Source organism: Emydura macquarii, unplaced genomic scaffold, assembly GCF_026122565.2.
Source record: "Emydura macquarii macquarii isolate MOO-44397 ecotype Brisbane River unplaced genomic scaffold, CSIRO-AGI_Emac_v2 contig_2636, whole genome shotgun sequence".
Classification (NCBI taxonomy): Eukaryota; Metazoa; Chordata; order Testudines; family Chelidae; genus Emydura; species Emydura macquarii.
Window position 1 is genome coordinate 1,581,503 of NW_027132773.1, and position 15,527 is coordinate 1,597,029.

The 15,527-nt window shown below is 37.2% G+C and overlaps 1 protein-coding gene across 1 annotated transcript in view; it reads left to right on the top strand.

Annotated features, from left to right (window-relative positions):
- The window catches only part of ZFC3H1 (zinc finger C3H1-type containing), a 57,883-nt gene that overhangs the window by 23,139 nt on the left and 19,217 nt on the right, over nt 1-15,527 (top strand). Inside the window, 12 exon segments of the mRNA XM_067564022.1 lie at nt 851-988; nt 1,488-1,606; nt 1,982-2,128; nt 3,424-3,598; nt 3,829-3,960; nt 5,055-5,600; nt 5,723-5,832; nt 6,974-7,105; nt 8,502-8,623; nt 10,249-10,350; nt 10,741-10,857; nt 11,807-11,990. Of these exon segments, the coding sequence (XP_067420123.1) occupies nt 851-988; nt 1,488-1,606; nt 1,982-2,128; nt 3,424-3,598; nt 3,829-3,960; nt 5,055-5,600; nt 5,723-5,832; nt 6,974-7,105; nt 8,502-8,623; nt 10,249-10,350; nt 10,741-10,857; nt 11,807-11,990 (2,024 nt within the window).

Here is a 15,527-nt window from a genome sequence, read left to right on the forward strand (position 1 = left end):
AAACCACTAATTTGTTCCACTCTCCTGCAGACTTGGAAAACTTACATAAGATCACGCTTATCCTGCTGCTCCTCTCTATGGCACCTTCACAGTTGCATCAAGAGGAATAGTAGAGTGAAAGTGACAAAGTTAATGTTTTTTGCTCAGCTGCTCAAATGGGTGTTATGGCAGAAGTGATATATGTAGGAAAGTATAGGCATGATCTTTAGTTCAAGATTTTCTAGAGAAAGGGAATTTTGAGAAGCTGGGTTGGGAGGTGGGAAATGTTTACGATTCCTGAATCAGGTATGGGAATAATATCCGTTTCTTATTTGTTGCCATTATAAGCATTTGTAACATATTGAAGGGATAGGGTCAACATTACCCCATAGCTGTATAGTTTTGACTGAAATTAAACCATGCCTGTTCCGAGGTAGGGAGAGGATCATCTGGAGAATGGTGGGGTGAAGTTGCCTATAACTGTACTGGCGAAAATCTATAATTATTTTTCCACTCAGTCTTGAGTACCTACTTTGAGCATGTGGTATGGGGACTTGGAAGATCCAGTGCATAGTTCTAGCACAAACTTCCTTTGTGACTTGGTATTTTCTTTGCCTAAGTTCTCTATCTGTAAAATTGAGATACTTTCCTACTTCACATGACTGTTGTGAGAATAAATTCTTTAAATATTTCTGAGGCATGTGGAATTTCTGGTAATGGGAGCCATACACACATGTATGTAAAATACTACAACTGATCTGGAATATACTTGAAACAGTTTTGGAAAGTGTTCAATAAAGCCTACACTATACTGAATCTGATTTTATTCCTTTTGCCAGTGGGTGTAAAAATAAATACTTTGTCTCTACAGCTTCCAAAGCATAAGTCAGTAGTGGTAACACTTAATGATTCTGATGATAGCGAATCTGATGGAGAGCCATCTAACTCGACTAATAGTGTATTTGGAGGACTAGAATCCATGATCAAAGAAGCAAGAAGAACTGCAGAGGTAAATAGTATATCTATTTATAAAGTTTAATTTTAGCACTTTAATCTCAGAATTCACAGCAAACCTTCTAGCAAGGGCCTAGAGATACAGGCGTGTCTCAGAAACAGAAAAGTATTGAGTGAATTTCTGTGGTACTGTGCCTGGGTTAGTAATTTTTCGTTGTGTTACAAGGATGATGTAAACTCTCCTTTGTTTTAGTTAAAAATAACCTCAGGTAAAACTTAAAGGTGTAGTAAAATGCTTAATTGAAAAATAAAACCCAAACACAGAACTCTAAGTTGTGGCAAGTAAGAAAAGGAGCTGCTAATTGAATATATTTGGCTTTTAAAATCTTTTATTTGCTGTATAGTCTGTTAATGACTACATCTTAGAGCTTTAAACTTAAAGAAAAATGTAAGTGTTCCTTAAATATAATATGGCTTCTGAAAACACTAGCATTTAATTTTTGTGTGTGTGGGTAATATTGGCATATTTTGATTAAGCTCTCTTTTTATAACAGGCCTCAAAACCCAAAGCACCTCCAAAGTCAGAAAAAGAAAATGATCCTATGAGAACCCCAGAGGCCTTACCAGAGGATAAGAAGATTGAATATCGACTCTTAAAAGAAGAGATTGCCAGGTGCGTTGGAGTTTCAGTATAACAGCACAGCTTTGAAGAATCTGTATTTTACTTTTAAGCCAGTCCTTTTAATTTTGACAAAAAACTGTTAAACTAAAGATCAGTAGAATTAATCTGAAGTGCTTCCTTAGATTGTAAAAAAATAAATTGGCTTTTTTAGGTTCTTTTTAGTAAGATTATTCAGTATGTGAACTGCTTGGAAACTGTTATACCTACAAAAAACTTCCTCTAACATGAAATGTAGCCATATTGCTTTCTGAAAAGTGCTATCTCTTTATATGTGTTCTGGAAGTATATGCAGACAGAAGACATAATGAAGCTAGTTGGAATTGCTGGTTATCCCATGTGTTTTGTTTTTTACTATGTCTGTTTTAGTCGAGAGAAGCAGCGTTTAATTAAATCTGATCCGCTGAAGAACAATTCATCTCCTGCAAACTCTGATGGTGAAGTTGATGGGATTGGTAGAATAGCAATAGTTACAAAACAAGTTACAGAAGCAGAAGCAAAACTTAAGAAGCACAAGTAAGTTCTTCAGTATGCTGTAAACCACACTGAGCTTGTTGAGGGGGATAAAAGGTGCAAGGGTAACTTCAACACAATAGAGCCTGCAGCTTGCACCTTAAGTTGTCACTTATTGCTTTACAAAATGAGTGTGATGTTGTAATGCCACCATCATGATTTGACATGATTATATCCACATTACATGTGTAAATGACTTTATTTTCTTGTTGGTGATACTGTTGGGAATCACTTTTCAGTCCATTTATCAATTTTATGTTGTTCCACTGAAAAGGAAACTGCATTTGTTCTGTGTAGCCCAATAGTATAAAAGCCAATGAGGTAAAAGCACTTACCACCATAAATACACTGTGTCATGTTTCTTTTTAAGGAGGCCTCTGTTTAAAAAAGCTTCTAATTAAAATAGGCATTTTGGAGCCTAATATTTAATTCTTTCTCTAGGGTGTGGCACCCAGGCCTCCTCTTTCCTCTCTTCCCTCATAGTGTCATATTATTCTGTAGGCCTGCTGGACACGCTTCAGGCACCAGCAAAATAAAAAGGGGGATTAGTGTTATTTTCATTGTAATTGGTACAGTAAACTCTGAATGTTCTCCTGTACCCCTTCTTTCTTTAAACTTCCCTTCCAGGTTTTTGTCCCTGCATCCCACACTGCCACAAACTCTGGTGGTGGAGGTTGAGGGTACTCAACAGCCCTCTTTCCTGCTTTCCAATATTGTGGTTTGAAATTCTGTTCTAGGCCCCCAACTGAATTGCTCTGGATTTAGAGTCAAGTACCATTTTTTCTCTTCCCCAGCCACTCCTGCCAGGTCTAAGTGCTGCTCTTTTTGAAGCAGCAGCTTCTTGTCTTTAGCCAACCTCTGCTGCCCCAAGTCCTCATTCTGCATCTGCTTGTCCTCATCTGAGCTGTGAACCTGTCTGAGAAGGAGGCCAGGCTGCAGAAACAGGAGCAGAATTTTTGGTGCCTTTAAACATCTAAAACTAACAAGAAAATATTTTTAAGATTTGCCATTTTCTCATCTGACTACCATGTTTAAAGTGATATCATTGACTAAATCTGCACATCCAGTGTCTTTGTCTTAAATTACCCAGCTGTAACACACATGCCTACCTCATGGGATGTTATAGATGTAATGTTTGCAGAATGGTTTGAGTTAATTTAATGAAAGATGCTATAAAAGTGATTGGTTGGCTGTTGCAACAGGTTAAAAAGTTTGGGGTTCAGAGTGGTAGCCTGTAATTCTGTGCAGTCCTGGTCTTTGGAGGAATGTATTTCTTAAACCAACTTTTTAATTTTTAGGCTTCTGTTAATGAAGGATGAATCTGTTTTGAAACATCTCCTGCAGCAAGAAGCAAAGAAGAGAGAATCTGTTCGAATTGCTGAAAATAAGATTACTAAACTTGCTGAGCAACTGCAAGCAACTGAAAAGATTCTGAATGTTAATAGGGTGTTTTTGAAGAAGCTTCAGGAACAAGTAGGTTTCAGTTTCTGTCAGAGAAAATAAATGGAACAATTTTTTTTATCACTATGTACCTTTCATATTTTTGGAGTAATGTAAATTCAGTTCTTGGAAGTACGTGGCTTCGCTTGTACTGTAACATATTAATCCATTTAACATTGTCTAAATTATTGTCAAATCAGACTTTTTATTGGTAGAAATTGCACATTTTCTTGAAGTGCTAAAATGCTTTTTTCTCTTTTCAGATTCACAAAGTTCAACAACGAGTTACAGTGAAGAAAGCTCTGGCATTAAAATATGGAGAAGAGCTTGCTCGAGCAAAAGCAGTGGCAAGTAAGGAAATTGGAAAACGAAAACTAGAACAAGATCACCTTGGAGTAAGTCAATCATAAAAACTTGCACCATTCTTTAGTCAAAAAGCAATAATAAAATTGTTTTTATTTACTCCAAAAAGTTCAGTCCAGAATCTTCTTCAAATAGGAATTCAAATGGAAAAGTATTTTAAAAGGTGAACTGTGAAGAAAAATAAAGTTTTCCCTTATACATTTCCTATGTTGTAATATATAAACAGTCTCGAATTTTGTTCCGAAAGTCTTTCCTGTTGGATTTTTAGCTTAGGCTACAGCTACACTGATGGCGGCAAAGTCGCCGCTGTCAGATCGATTTCTCAGTGAAGACCTGCTCAGTCGATCCAGAAATCGACTTACTAAGACCACCTTCGCAAGTGGTGTAGTGCTGCGTCAACGGGAACGCGGTTCCCGTCAGCACAGTGCAGTGAAGACAGTGTACAGAAGAGGAGCCCAGAAGTCGACGGTAGTTATGCGAGTTTTTTGCGTAGCTTGTGTAACTCCCGTCGACTGCCGCTGAATCCCGGAGGTGAGTGTAGACAGGGTCTTAGAAGTGTTAGAGTTTCGCTTCCATTTCTTTGCTGGACAAAATTAATTGTGATGTAATAGGACTCTGACCTGAGCTATGTACGGATGGATTCCTACATCTTGGTGGCATCACTATTCAGCTCCTTCAAAGATTTTGCCCAGGCTGTCTAGCAGAGGCAAGTAAGTATGGATCTGATGTTACTAATCTGAAAAACCAGCTGAAGGAAGCATTTGGAACTAAAACAAGGCTTTGAGACAATTTGAGACAATTTTTTGTAAGTTATATTTTTCCTTTGTTTTCCCTTTTTTACATTTATTTGCTTTGCATTTTACCTTTAAACTTTGGTAACCAAATGTGTGGGTTAAAGACCTATACAGTGGTGTAGACTAATTTAATAGAAAAACCAGCAAACATTCCAGTGGAATTGTGGCAAATTATGTTGTGGTTTTCCTGCTGTTTGTTTAAATTTTCAGGCAAGAGTTTAAAATATGTACTTATAAGCTGAGTCAAATGTTTTACCCTGTTTCATTTCCCTCCTGTCAATATTTCAGTAAATGTGAAGAGATGATATTAAGGGACTTTTTTTTCTTTGTAGCCAAGCAAAATGTTGAAATTGGATCATTCCCCTGCATCAAGTCCAAAAAAACATTCAGCAGAATTGATTGCATTGGAGAAGAAACGACTACAGCAACTAGAATATGAGTATGCACTAAAGATTCAGAAACTTAAAGAAGCCCATGCACTTCAAACCAAGGAACAACCAAATATTACTCCAAATGCAGAAGAGGAGTCTGAGTTTGCATTACCTCAGCCATCACTTCATGACCTTACACAAGACAAACTGACCCTAGACAGTGAAGAAAACTATTTTGATGATGAAATTTTGTCCAATTCAAACCGAGAACGAAGGAGATCTTTCAGAGAATCCAGTTCTTTTACTAAACCCAATCTTAAGCACATGGACACCCCCAAACAAGAAATAAACAAACTTTCTAAAAAAGCAGTGGAGGAACCTGAACTTTTTCTTGGGTTGAATATTGATGAACTTAAAAAACTGTATGCTAAAGCTGACAGTTTGAAAGAGCTGCTTATAAAAAGTACTGCCATTATGACTTCTAAGGAAGAATTTTTATGTGGTCAGGTAAACTTGTGCCTCAACTCCCTTTTTTAATACTGAACGTATAATTACGTTATAGTTTGCTTTATTATGAAGACTAGGTTTTTGATGTATTATAGTTCTTTAAATGTATATTTGTTTCCTAGGAAATTTTGGTGGATATGGATATTGTTACAGCACCAAGTAAACAAACTGAAGTGAAACCATTTCCATTTGGACCATATCATAGTCCCCTTCTAGTTTTTAAATCCTACAGGTATGAAGACTATACTAACTCTGTATGGAATGTTTTAATTGCGTTCAGTGATGTCTCTTTATTTTTTCTTACAAGTTGTATAACACCAAAGACAAGTTTGGCTTAAGACTAGCTTTTGTAACCTTAGTTTGTGATTCCATTTGTTGGAAGATTTAACATTTTTAAGTTCTGTGAGGGATGTAAATCTTTTTTTTTTTTTTTTTTTTTTTTTAAGCACAACATCTAACAACTTTCTTTAACCAAAGATCTTTTAAAAAATATTTTTCTGCTTCAAACAGGAAACTTAACTCTAGAGACTTAATTTTTCCTTCATAAATTCCTTTATAGGGTCCCATTTTGGTGCAGCAAAAGATGGACCTAAATTCTGTGGCACTCCAGTTCCATAAAGTGAATTCTTTGCTAGATATAAGCAGTGCAGTCTGTACTCCTTGTATTTGTTTTAAATTAGCTTGTATATTACACTGCCCCTAAATTTACAATGTGCTGCAGATGTTTTTTATTACAGCATTGCAATAAAATGGGAAGGCAGAAGCTGAAGGATGACATTCTTATAGGAACAATTTTGCTATGTTTTTAATAAAATACAGACTATTAAATGGTGATTCCCTTACCAAACTAGAAATTGAAAAAATTGAAATGCTATCATAGTTTAACAACAAATTTGTATAAAGAGTAACCACCAAAACATATGGCTAATAAGACTCCGCTTATACTGACTTTCTGTGCACCTGTTCTGTAGTCTGTCTGATATTGAGCTTTTAGTACTTTAGCTTCTGAGGTTAGTTAATCCCCAGCAATCTGCTGTGCAGCTCTGCTTGATGCCAATTAAGTAAGTGCAAAAGCATAGGTCTCCCAGGTTTCCATTAGATCTTAACTCCAACATGTAACTCTCCCTACAGTATGTGCATTAATTCCCCATTGTACATGTATTGAAGTTCAGTGCCTGAAGGGAGAGCAGGGAATTGGAGTAGAAATATAGATATATAGTGAGAGAACTGCTTCTGTGTTGCCTTCAGTATGTCAGCTTCATTTCTACACTAGTCAGTGTTTCAGAAATAGTTACTTTTTTATTTTATTTATTTTTAAAAATGCCTTTTCTGTTTGTCTACCAGGAATTCACATAACTTTTTTTTTTCTTTAGGTTTAGCCCGTATTTTCGAACCAAGGAAAAGCTTTACCTCAGTTCAGTATCGTACAGCAATATGATTGAGCCAAAACAGTGTTTCTGCCGTTTTGATTTAACAGGCACATGTAATGATGATGATTGTCAGTGGTGAGTCCCTTTCAATCTTGTACATTTGCACCAAATCTTTATTGCAGAAGTTACTGCCACCAAGAGACCAAAATAGACATGTCTGATTCTTAACGCGGTCTGTCTGCATGATGTGCTACAGCCTTCCATTCTGAATCTTGTCTATTATTAAATGCTTGCTTGTGGAAGTTCACTTGGCAGGAAGGAAATCAGTGTGCTAACCCCAGCCCTGGAGGGAGATCTCTTCTGTCTAAACTTGGAAAAACAAAGAGCAGTTGAGTTTTTTGAGGATTTTGTTCACTATTACATCTGAGATTCTGTGGAGTGTCCTTTTAGGTTCTTTTGTATCCAGGTGGGAACCATCTTGTATCATAATTACTTTTATAAGTGCTTTTATCCACTGATATAACAGTGGATGCTGAAACGTAGTATTTAGCCCACTATAAATAAATTATATTCTGTTACCAACATATCTGTAGCATGGTGTACTATGCAATTATGTAATAAAAGATCCTGTTGTAATGCAAGAGACCAGTCTAAAACTGCTAGGAAAATCTTGACTCTAAATTTATTTTGCTTGTGATATATAATGTTAAGCTTTGGAAGAACTACATTAAAATCTATATAATTTGAGGCCTCATCGCTAAATAGTGTTATCCGTTGTATTAACAACGGCCTGTTCGCTTAGAATTTCACTGGACAGCTGTCAGTTGCCTACCATGCAGCTTGATCCATTGGAACCTGCCAAATGATGTGGTTGATCTGACTTTTAAAAATAAATAAATAAAATGAGTAGAGAACTGATTCACTCACTGGCTCTGGATATATAATCTGTAACGAAGAGCAACTAGATTATTTCTGTGAGGAACTCCCCTACCAGTACACAAGGGTATGAGACACCCAGCTCCTGTTCTCTTTTGGAGGAATGTCATATGAACAAACCTGGCTGTTTTATGTTAGGCTTGTTCTCCTTTTTACTAGAAGTAATGCACAGCCATTCCTTGTGCCATGTGATGAAACTAAACCTATGATGTCTAAACTGGTCTAGACAAACATGCACTGAAATAACAAAATCAGTTTAAGTGGCACCTTTTGTTGCTTCAGTGCAAGTGTGTATTTTGAAGTGTGGTCCATGCATAGGCTTGCACTGATATAACAAAAGGTGTGAATTGAAAGCAGTTTAGTTTTTTTATTGTAAGTTTGTATTTAGGCAAAAGCATACTTGTTCACTAGTAGAAATTTCAGGGCATCTTACACATTGTGCTTCATAGACATCTTTTCATTATTTTTTTTTTTTTCGTTTCTCTCCTATAGTGTGGTTTAACTAATTCTTGCTGATTGTGGCCCTGATATTTACTGTGGTAATGTTTTGTTGTCTGAGAATCCTTTTTTAATCTTAACTTTTTTCTTTTTTTAGGCAGCACATGAAAGACTGCACTCTTAACCGAAAGCAACTGTTTCAGGACATTCTTGCTTACAACTTAGCTTTGATTGGTTGTTCAGAGAAAAGTACTGATGAGGAAATCAGCATTGCAACAGGTCTTTACGTTTCTTCTTTCTACTGAGTGTAAAACTAGGCAACTTGTTTTTCAAAGAATGGCTTTTATTTTCATTAGAGTTCTAGAATTAAAGAATCATTATTGTCTTTCTAGTGGTCATTGTATACATTGTAAAATGTTACTGTATAGAAAGACTCAAGATGGCTTTCCACTTATCACTTCCTAGTAAATTTCTCAGTAGTAGACAGTAACTCCTGCATTCTTTATTCAGGAAAAACGCTCTCTAATTTCACTGGGCATTTCACTCAAATAAGAAATGAAGAGACAAGATCTCATGGAGGGGAGAAACCCTTTCTTACCTTCCTTTTTTCATGCTTACATATGTAACTTAATGGGGTATTGTGCTTATTAATGGAACTTGGTAGAGCCAGGCATAATGCGACTAGGCACCAGGAAAGTTTCCTCCACAGTCCAGACATGTAATCCTACTCTAATCTATTCACAGGCTAGATTAAATGGTAATTATTTCTTGCCAAGGTGTACGTATCCTCTTGAGACCTAGGCTGAGACAGCCAAACTCTTCTTCACTAGAGATCAGTCCTATTTAAGCCCAGATATCTAGAGAGAAAACTGTAACTTTGCCACTTACCCATCCAACTCTAACCTGTTTAAAATATTCTAAATATTCATGTTTTTAAACTTAATAATGGTATATTAGTGTACACATCTTTGAAATTGAAAAATAAAGCAAGAGTTCTGTATATTACATGAATTAACTCTTTTGATACTTCTGTTTCACCCCTTCAAAAAGCCTGAGATAAACGGTTGGTTTTAAAAAGTATTGTATGATCTATATCATTCTGTTACTAAGAAACTGTTGTGCCAGATGCCATTTTTTATCTATATATAGTTTTTGGAGAATAATGTCTTGTGGAATTATGTAAATTTGAGGGCTGGACTAGGGTTCAGTAGAGAAAATGATTTCTTACCTTTTTTAGGTTCATAATGTTTATCTGTATTTTTTTACTGCCACCATGTTGGATTTGTTATGAATGAATTTTAAAAATCTAATGTATTTTTCATCATATAGGATAACTATATTTCATTCATTTTGGATAGTGGCTATGTACTGTTCAGTTTCATTTGTCCAATTCTCTTAAGCAAATGCAAAGGGAAGAGCTTAAATCAGGGTTTAAAGTCAGGGGAAAGTCGTAATGTTCTATGTTACTTTCCCCTCCCACAGAGCCTACTGCCTCTTTCCAATCTTTGAGGAGTATTGGGATGAAAGTAACAAAAGAAAGTCAGACTGGAAAAAATCAGATAGAATTTACTGTTAGTGAGATCTAATTAGCTGTAGCAGTGGTTTAGAAAGCATGTGGTGGAAACCCCCTTTTTAGAAGGATATTTACATGTAAACTAGACCAAAGCATTAGAAAATGTGCTTCAGGAATAATATTGGGGGTCGATAAAACGGTCTAATATATTTTTTCAAATTCCTGACTTCTATATCCAGTCACACTAGATAAGCATATTAGCTTGAAATGATCAGCAGTGAAATAATCTCAGCAGAAAGCTTAATTATCTCTTATGTTTTAATATTTCACAAATGGTACACATTTATTTATAACTACATCTAGTTAAGCTATTAACTTGGTCTCATTATAGAAAAATATGTCGAAAAGCTTTTTGGTGTAAACAGAGATCGAATGTCGGTAGATCAGATGGCTGTTCTTCTTGTTAGCAATATCAATGAGAGTAAAGGTCACAGTAAGTAACTTTTTGATATTTTTTAATAAAACATAAGAATATGTTGTATTATGGTGTTAATCATGTAGTACATAGGAGCTTGACAAATTCTTACAATAGCATTGTTTACTAATACTAATGTTTAATAGTAGTGTTTACTGCCACTCTAAGTTTATTGCACTGAGACATGGTTATGGTCTTCTGTCTTTAAACTTCTTGTGTTATAGGGTGTACATTTCAAAAGTGACTTGTGCACTCAGGAACATTAATGAAAGTTAATGGAATATGTACTTCTTGTGTCACTTAATGCCTCTGACAATTTTACCTAAAATGACTGACTTTGAACAAAAATACATTTGGTTTGTGGTTGGAAAAGCAAACAATAGTTTCTATTCTTCTGGTTGGTTATAGCACCTCCGTTTACAACTTGGAAAGACAAAAGGAAATGGAGACCTAAGTACTGGAGAAAACCTGTTTTAGATAGTAGCAGCAGTGAGGAGGAACAGTCCCTGGGACCTATTAAATATGGTAAGGCAAAATTGTGATGTGCGTTAGAAATAACTAATACTGGAAGAAAAAAGTTGCAAGCACTTATTCAGATAAAAAGCATGCATTTGCTTCAGCATTTGACCCCTTTATGTACCCCACACACAAACTTCTCAACTACCTGCTCTACATTTGTCTGTTCTTTGTTTTAGATGATTGACTCTATGTATATTCATTTTTAAAATACATAATTAAAGGTGTAGTGGGAGCTCTTATTCCCTTCTCATGCAAGGAACTTGCTGGAATGTTCTGGAACATCTAAGGTTGGAACATGTTTAGTGGGATACAATTCTAGAACTAGCTTATAGTGCTTCAGGATGTCAAAAATCTTAAAGGGCTTTCCCATGTGATTTGTGCAGATGGCATAAACCCCAACAGAGCGAATCTTGTAAGAAGGATCTTCAGCGGTGTTTAATTTGTAATGAAAGAGTGCTGGGGCTCAAGCAATTTTTTTTACTTTCATAACTGATGCGACAAGCCCAGAAGTGCCAGGACTAAGAACTGCCAAGCCTAAAGGTGCTGTGGCTTAGCCCTGGCACAAATTAAGCACTGATCTTTAGAGAATCAGACTTGCTTTCTGATTAACTTTCTCCTATGAGCTCTACGTCATTCTTAGTGCTGCCCTATAAATTGTCCCTATCCAGTGTGATCCTGCAAAAGCAGCCTTCTACCACTTTTCTTTTCCTGCTTCCACATTTGAAGTAAAGCCAGTTTTCTGTGCCATAGTTATCACTTCTCTCTTTCCTGCTTTAAGGAGAGAGTAGCTTTACCTTTCTTTAAATGTGGTGGGTGGCTATTGTATTTGAAAGATATTGACAATGAAAGATATCATCTGTTTGATGATTTCCCTCATCTTAAATATACGATTAGTAAAGTCAAGTTCCACTGTAAGGTAATCTCCATGCTGAAGAGAGACACTTTATTCTTGCAGCCCATCCTGTAGAACACAAAACAAATGTTCCAGCTCTGGATGCTGTTGTGACTCCAGATGATGTGAGATATTTCACAAATGAGACTGATGACATTTCTAACCTGGAGGCGAGTGTGCTTGAAAACCCCTGTGATGTACAGCTTTGGATTAAACTTGCATACAAGTACTTGAGTCAAAATGAAGGGTAGGTTCTTATCTATATGCAAACAACTCTGTTGCCCTTTTATGTTTTTGTTTGAGTCTTTTCACCTGTGCTACTGTAATCAGGTTTCCTTCCTGGTGTCAAAGAACCCTTTGTTTCTTTGACAAAGCCACAAATACCTTACTATTTAAAAGCAGTTAGAAAAAACTTCAGATTAGATCTTTTGCTGTACACAGTCCAGTGCATGAGTAATAAATTATATTTACACTTCAGCTCCCGACAGGTTTTATTTCAGAGTGGAAGTAGTTGAAATGAGAACTAGTAAAGGAATAATTGCTTTTAAAAAAAATGTACAGCTTGTAAGATTACAGTGGAATAAATGTGTCCAATTCTGTGCATTTTTACATCAAAGTATCAAAGGGAAAGACTGAATTTAAATCTGCCTTTAGAATGCTTGGGATGGCATTCTAAAGCAACTTATACTCAAGATTCCTTAAGATGACCCACTAGAGCAGTGGTCCCCGAACATTTTACATTGTGCCCCATAGATTGTGTGTTTAAAAAAAAAAAAAAAAGGCCTGAGATTGGAAGCAGTGCAGAGTTTGAGACAGAGCAGTGCTAGGTGGTGCTCCCTCCTGGGCCACCTCTCCCCCTGTGGGGGCTGGCCTCGGCCATGCTGCATCCCCCCGAACGTTCCTCCACATCCCTCTAGGGAGGCATGCCCCACAGTTTGGGGACCTCTGCACTAAAGTAAGAACTGCCAGCTGTTTTGCAGTTTTTAATCCATGTAGAGTATGTGGGTGAAAGGCAACCTAACTACAATGGATTTCCCATATTGTAATTTTCTTGCCTTTTGGAATTCTTAGTTAACTAGGTTTTTCTGTTTTCCTTTACTCAGAGTTTTTATATATATATATATATATATATATATATATATATATATATATATATATATATATATATATATATATAAAGCATCCCAGTAGCAACTTGGTCATTATAGTTGAGTAGGCTGTTTCATGCTAAGTTTCTTAAATTGTTAACTATTCTGGAATGGGATTGTCTCTTCATGTGTGTTTGTACGAACCATAGCAAAAGAGACTCCTCATTCTGACTCAGGCCTCTGGGTACTGCTGCATTCTAAATATTTAATAAGCTTCCCTTTTCAGGAGGTTTTTCAGAAATATATATCCTTCATGATGAAATTTTCTGTCTAAATGCGAATTATTTTGGAAATCATGGGCAAAACTTAGTTCTCAATTCTTTGCCATCAGCACATGAACATACTTTTTCCTCCACGCTTGAGTTCAAAAATGAAGGTTTTTCATTTACAATTTTAAATTTGGTATGTGTGTAATCTTCAGTGAGGAACTTATGCCTTATCAATTTGGGAGCCAGCAACGGCTTGTAATGAAGTGAAAATGACATCATGTGTAATACTCAATGTGCCAAATCAAGTATGCAGTGTAATTATCCAGGTATGTGCAAGCCTGCACATGTATAGATGTATATTTCAATGGTTAAACATTCAAATAGCCTGTATGTTCCAGTGCATGAACATTTGGAATTTTACATATTTCCTTGAAAAATAGACTGGAAACAGTGCAAAAAAAGTTAATTTAAACAAATCAAGAAATTTAGTCTTCAAAAATTTACCTTCAGATAACTACAACTACAGTTCAACCCTCTTCCTCCCACCTCCTGCATTGAGGCTTTGTATTATGTATACTTTGGTGTAACCTAACAGTTCACTGAGTTCAATAAAAACACATCCCAGTAGTGGAGTTACTACTGTTGGCATCAGTGGTTCCCAAACCTTTTGGCTTGAGGACTACAGATATCATTTTTACTACCCTGAAGGGCCACCAGTCTCCGCCACCAGTCGTCATCGTCTCCTCTCCCTCCATCCCCCAGCAGGATTGAAGGAGTTCAGTGAGGAGGCTCTCCTGTCCCCCTGGTTGTAGCAGGGAAGCCACATGTGTCTGTAGTCCCGTGTGCTCCACCTGGGTCCCTAGGCAGTGGCTCCCTTCTGCAGATGGGGATGGGAGATCAGTGCTTCCCTCCCTCTGGCTCCTGCAGGGACCCAAGCGCCTAGGGACCCAGGCAGAGCGCTTTGCTGTGCTCCCTGTTAAAGCCAGGGGCTGGTGAGTGCTGATCTCCAGTCCCCTTAGCTGCAGCAAGGAGCCTGCACTGGTCCTTTAGCCCCACGGCAACGCACTCCGCCTGGGTCTGTAGGTAGCAGCTCCCTTCTGCAGCTAGTAGGAGGGAAGTGGCGGGCCACTTTGAAAGCCCCCATCGGCCACAGGTTGGGAATCAATCCAATCATAACTTGGAGTTTCGTTACCTTGTTAATGCTAAGATTGAGAATTTTAACAATGTTTTGTGACTGTAAGTACAATATGAACATTGGATTCAAAGATGATTTAAATGAAGAAGTACAGTGATCCACAGCCTCTGTATCAGAGCTTGCCAAACTATGAAAGGTTCATGGGGAAGTCATGAGCATTTGGGGAAAAAAATTTAATCTGTATGCCTTTTAATTTATTTTATTTTCTGATTGACTCTTAAATGAGGCTTAAAAAACCACCTGCATCTTATCTGTTGGTCTAGAACTTAGCTGCTCCTGTTTTCAGGACTGGGAGCTTCTGCCCTCTGCTCTTGCAGGGGGCCTTTAGTGGATGGACTCCCTGCTGGGGAAGGCATTGAGCAGGAAAACTCTCTGCTGAAAGCCTCCTGTTGGAGTAGAGGGCAACAAGACTTCCAGTGCCAAGAGCAACAGTACTTACAGATAACGGAAGGGGAGTGAAGGAGAGAGAGGTGCATCTTTTTATAATGAATTGACTTTTACCAAAGTCTAAGCCTACATGTAGCAAACATTCAGCTGAAGGAGGTAATAATTTAGATCAACTTAAACAGAAAAGAGAGGAAAAATAGTTACATTGTTTGGATTTTCATGTCTCAATATAACTGGAAAGTGCATAGCCACTGTGTCATTTGTTCTCCAGTGCTAGTAAATGAAAGCATCAGGCCAAGGAAACTAAACACGAGCAGCAATTTTTTTTCCCCCATCATGAAAGAAGAATGAATTAAAGTGGCAAAAATAGTCACTGCTAAAGAAGCAACTGTTCCTCAGAAAGCCTTTGAAGCTTCTTATGTTGTGGCCATGTGAATTGCAAAATACAAACAAGCAAAAACCATTAGCGAGACCTTTATATTTCCGGCAGAAACAGATGTGTATAGAATTATGATTGGGGGAGCAAGCAGCCATGGCCCTGAAAACCATTCCTGTGTCAAGTACTGTCCATTGACTCATTAATGACCTTGCTGAAAATGCCTGGGAGCAGTTGATAGAACAAATTAAGAGGCAGTATTTTGCATAGCTGCTTGATGAATCCACAGTCATAGACAACTTGTCTCAGCTTGTGTTATGTGAGATTGCCAAAGTAGGTACAATACGTTGAAGTACCTTTGTTTTGCAAAGAAATCCTCACCTGAACAAGTGAGGAAGTACTGAAGATTTTGGATAACTTCTTAGTGGATGAATGTCTTAACTGGGCTGCATGTGTGGGGCTATGCACT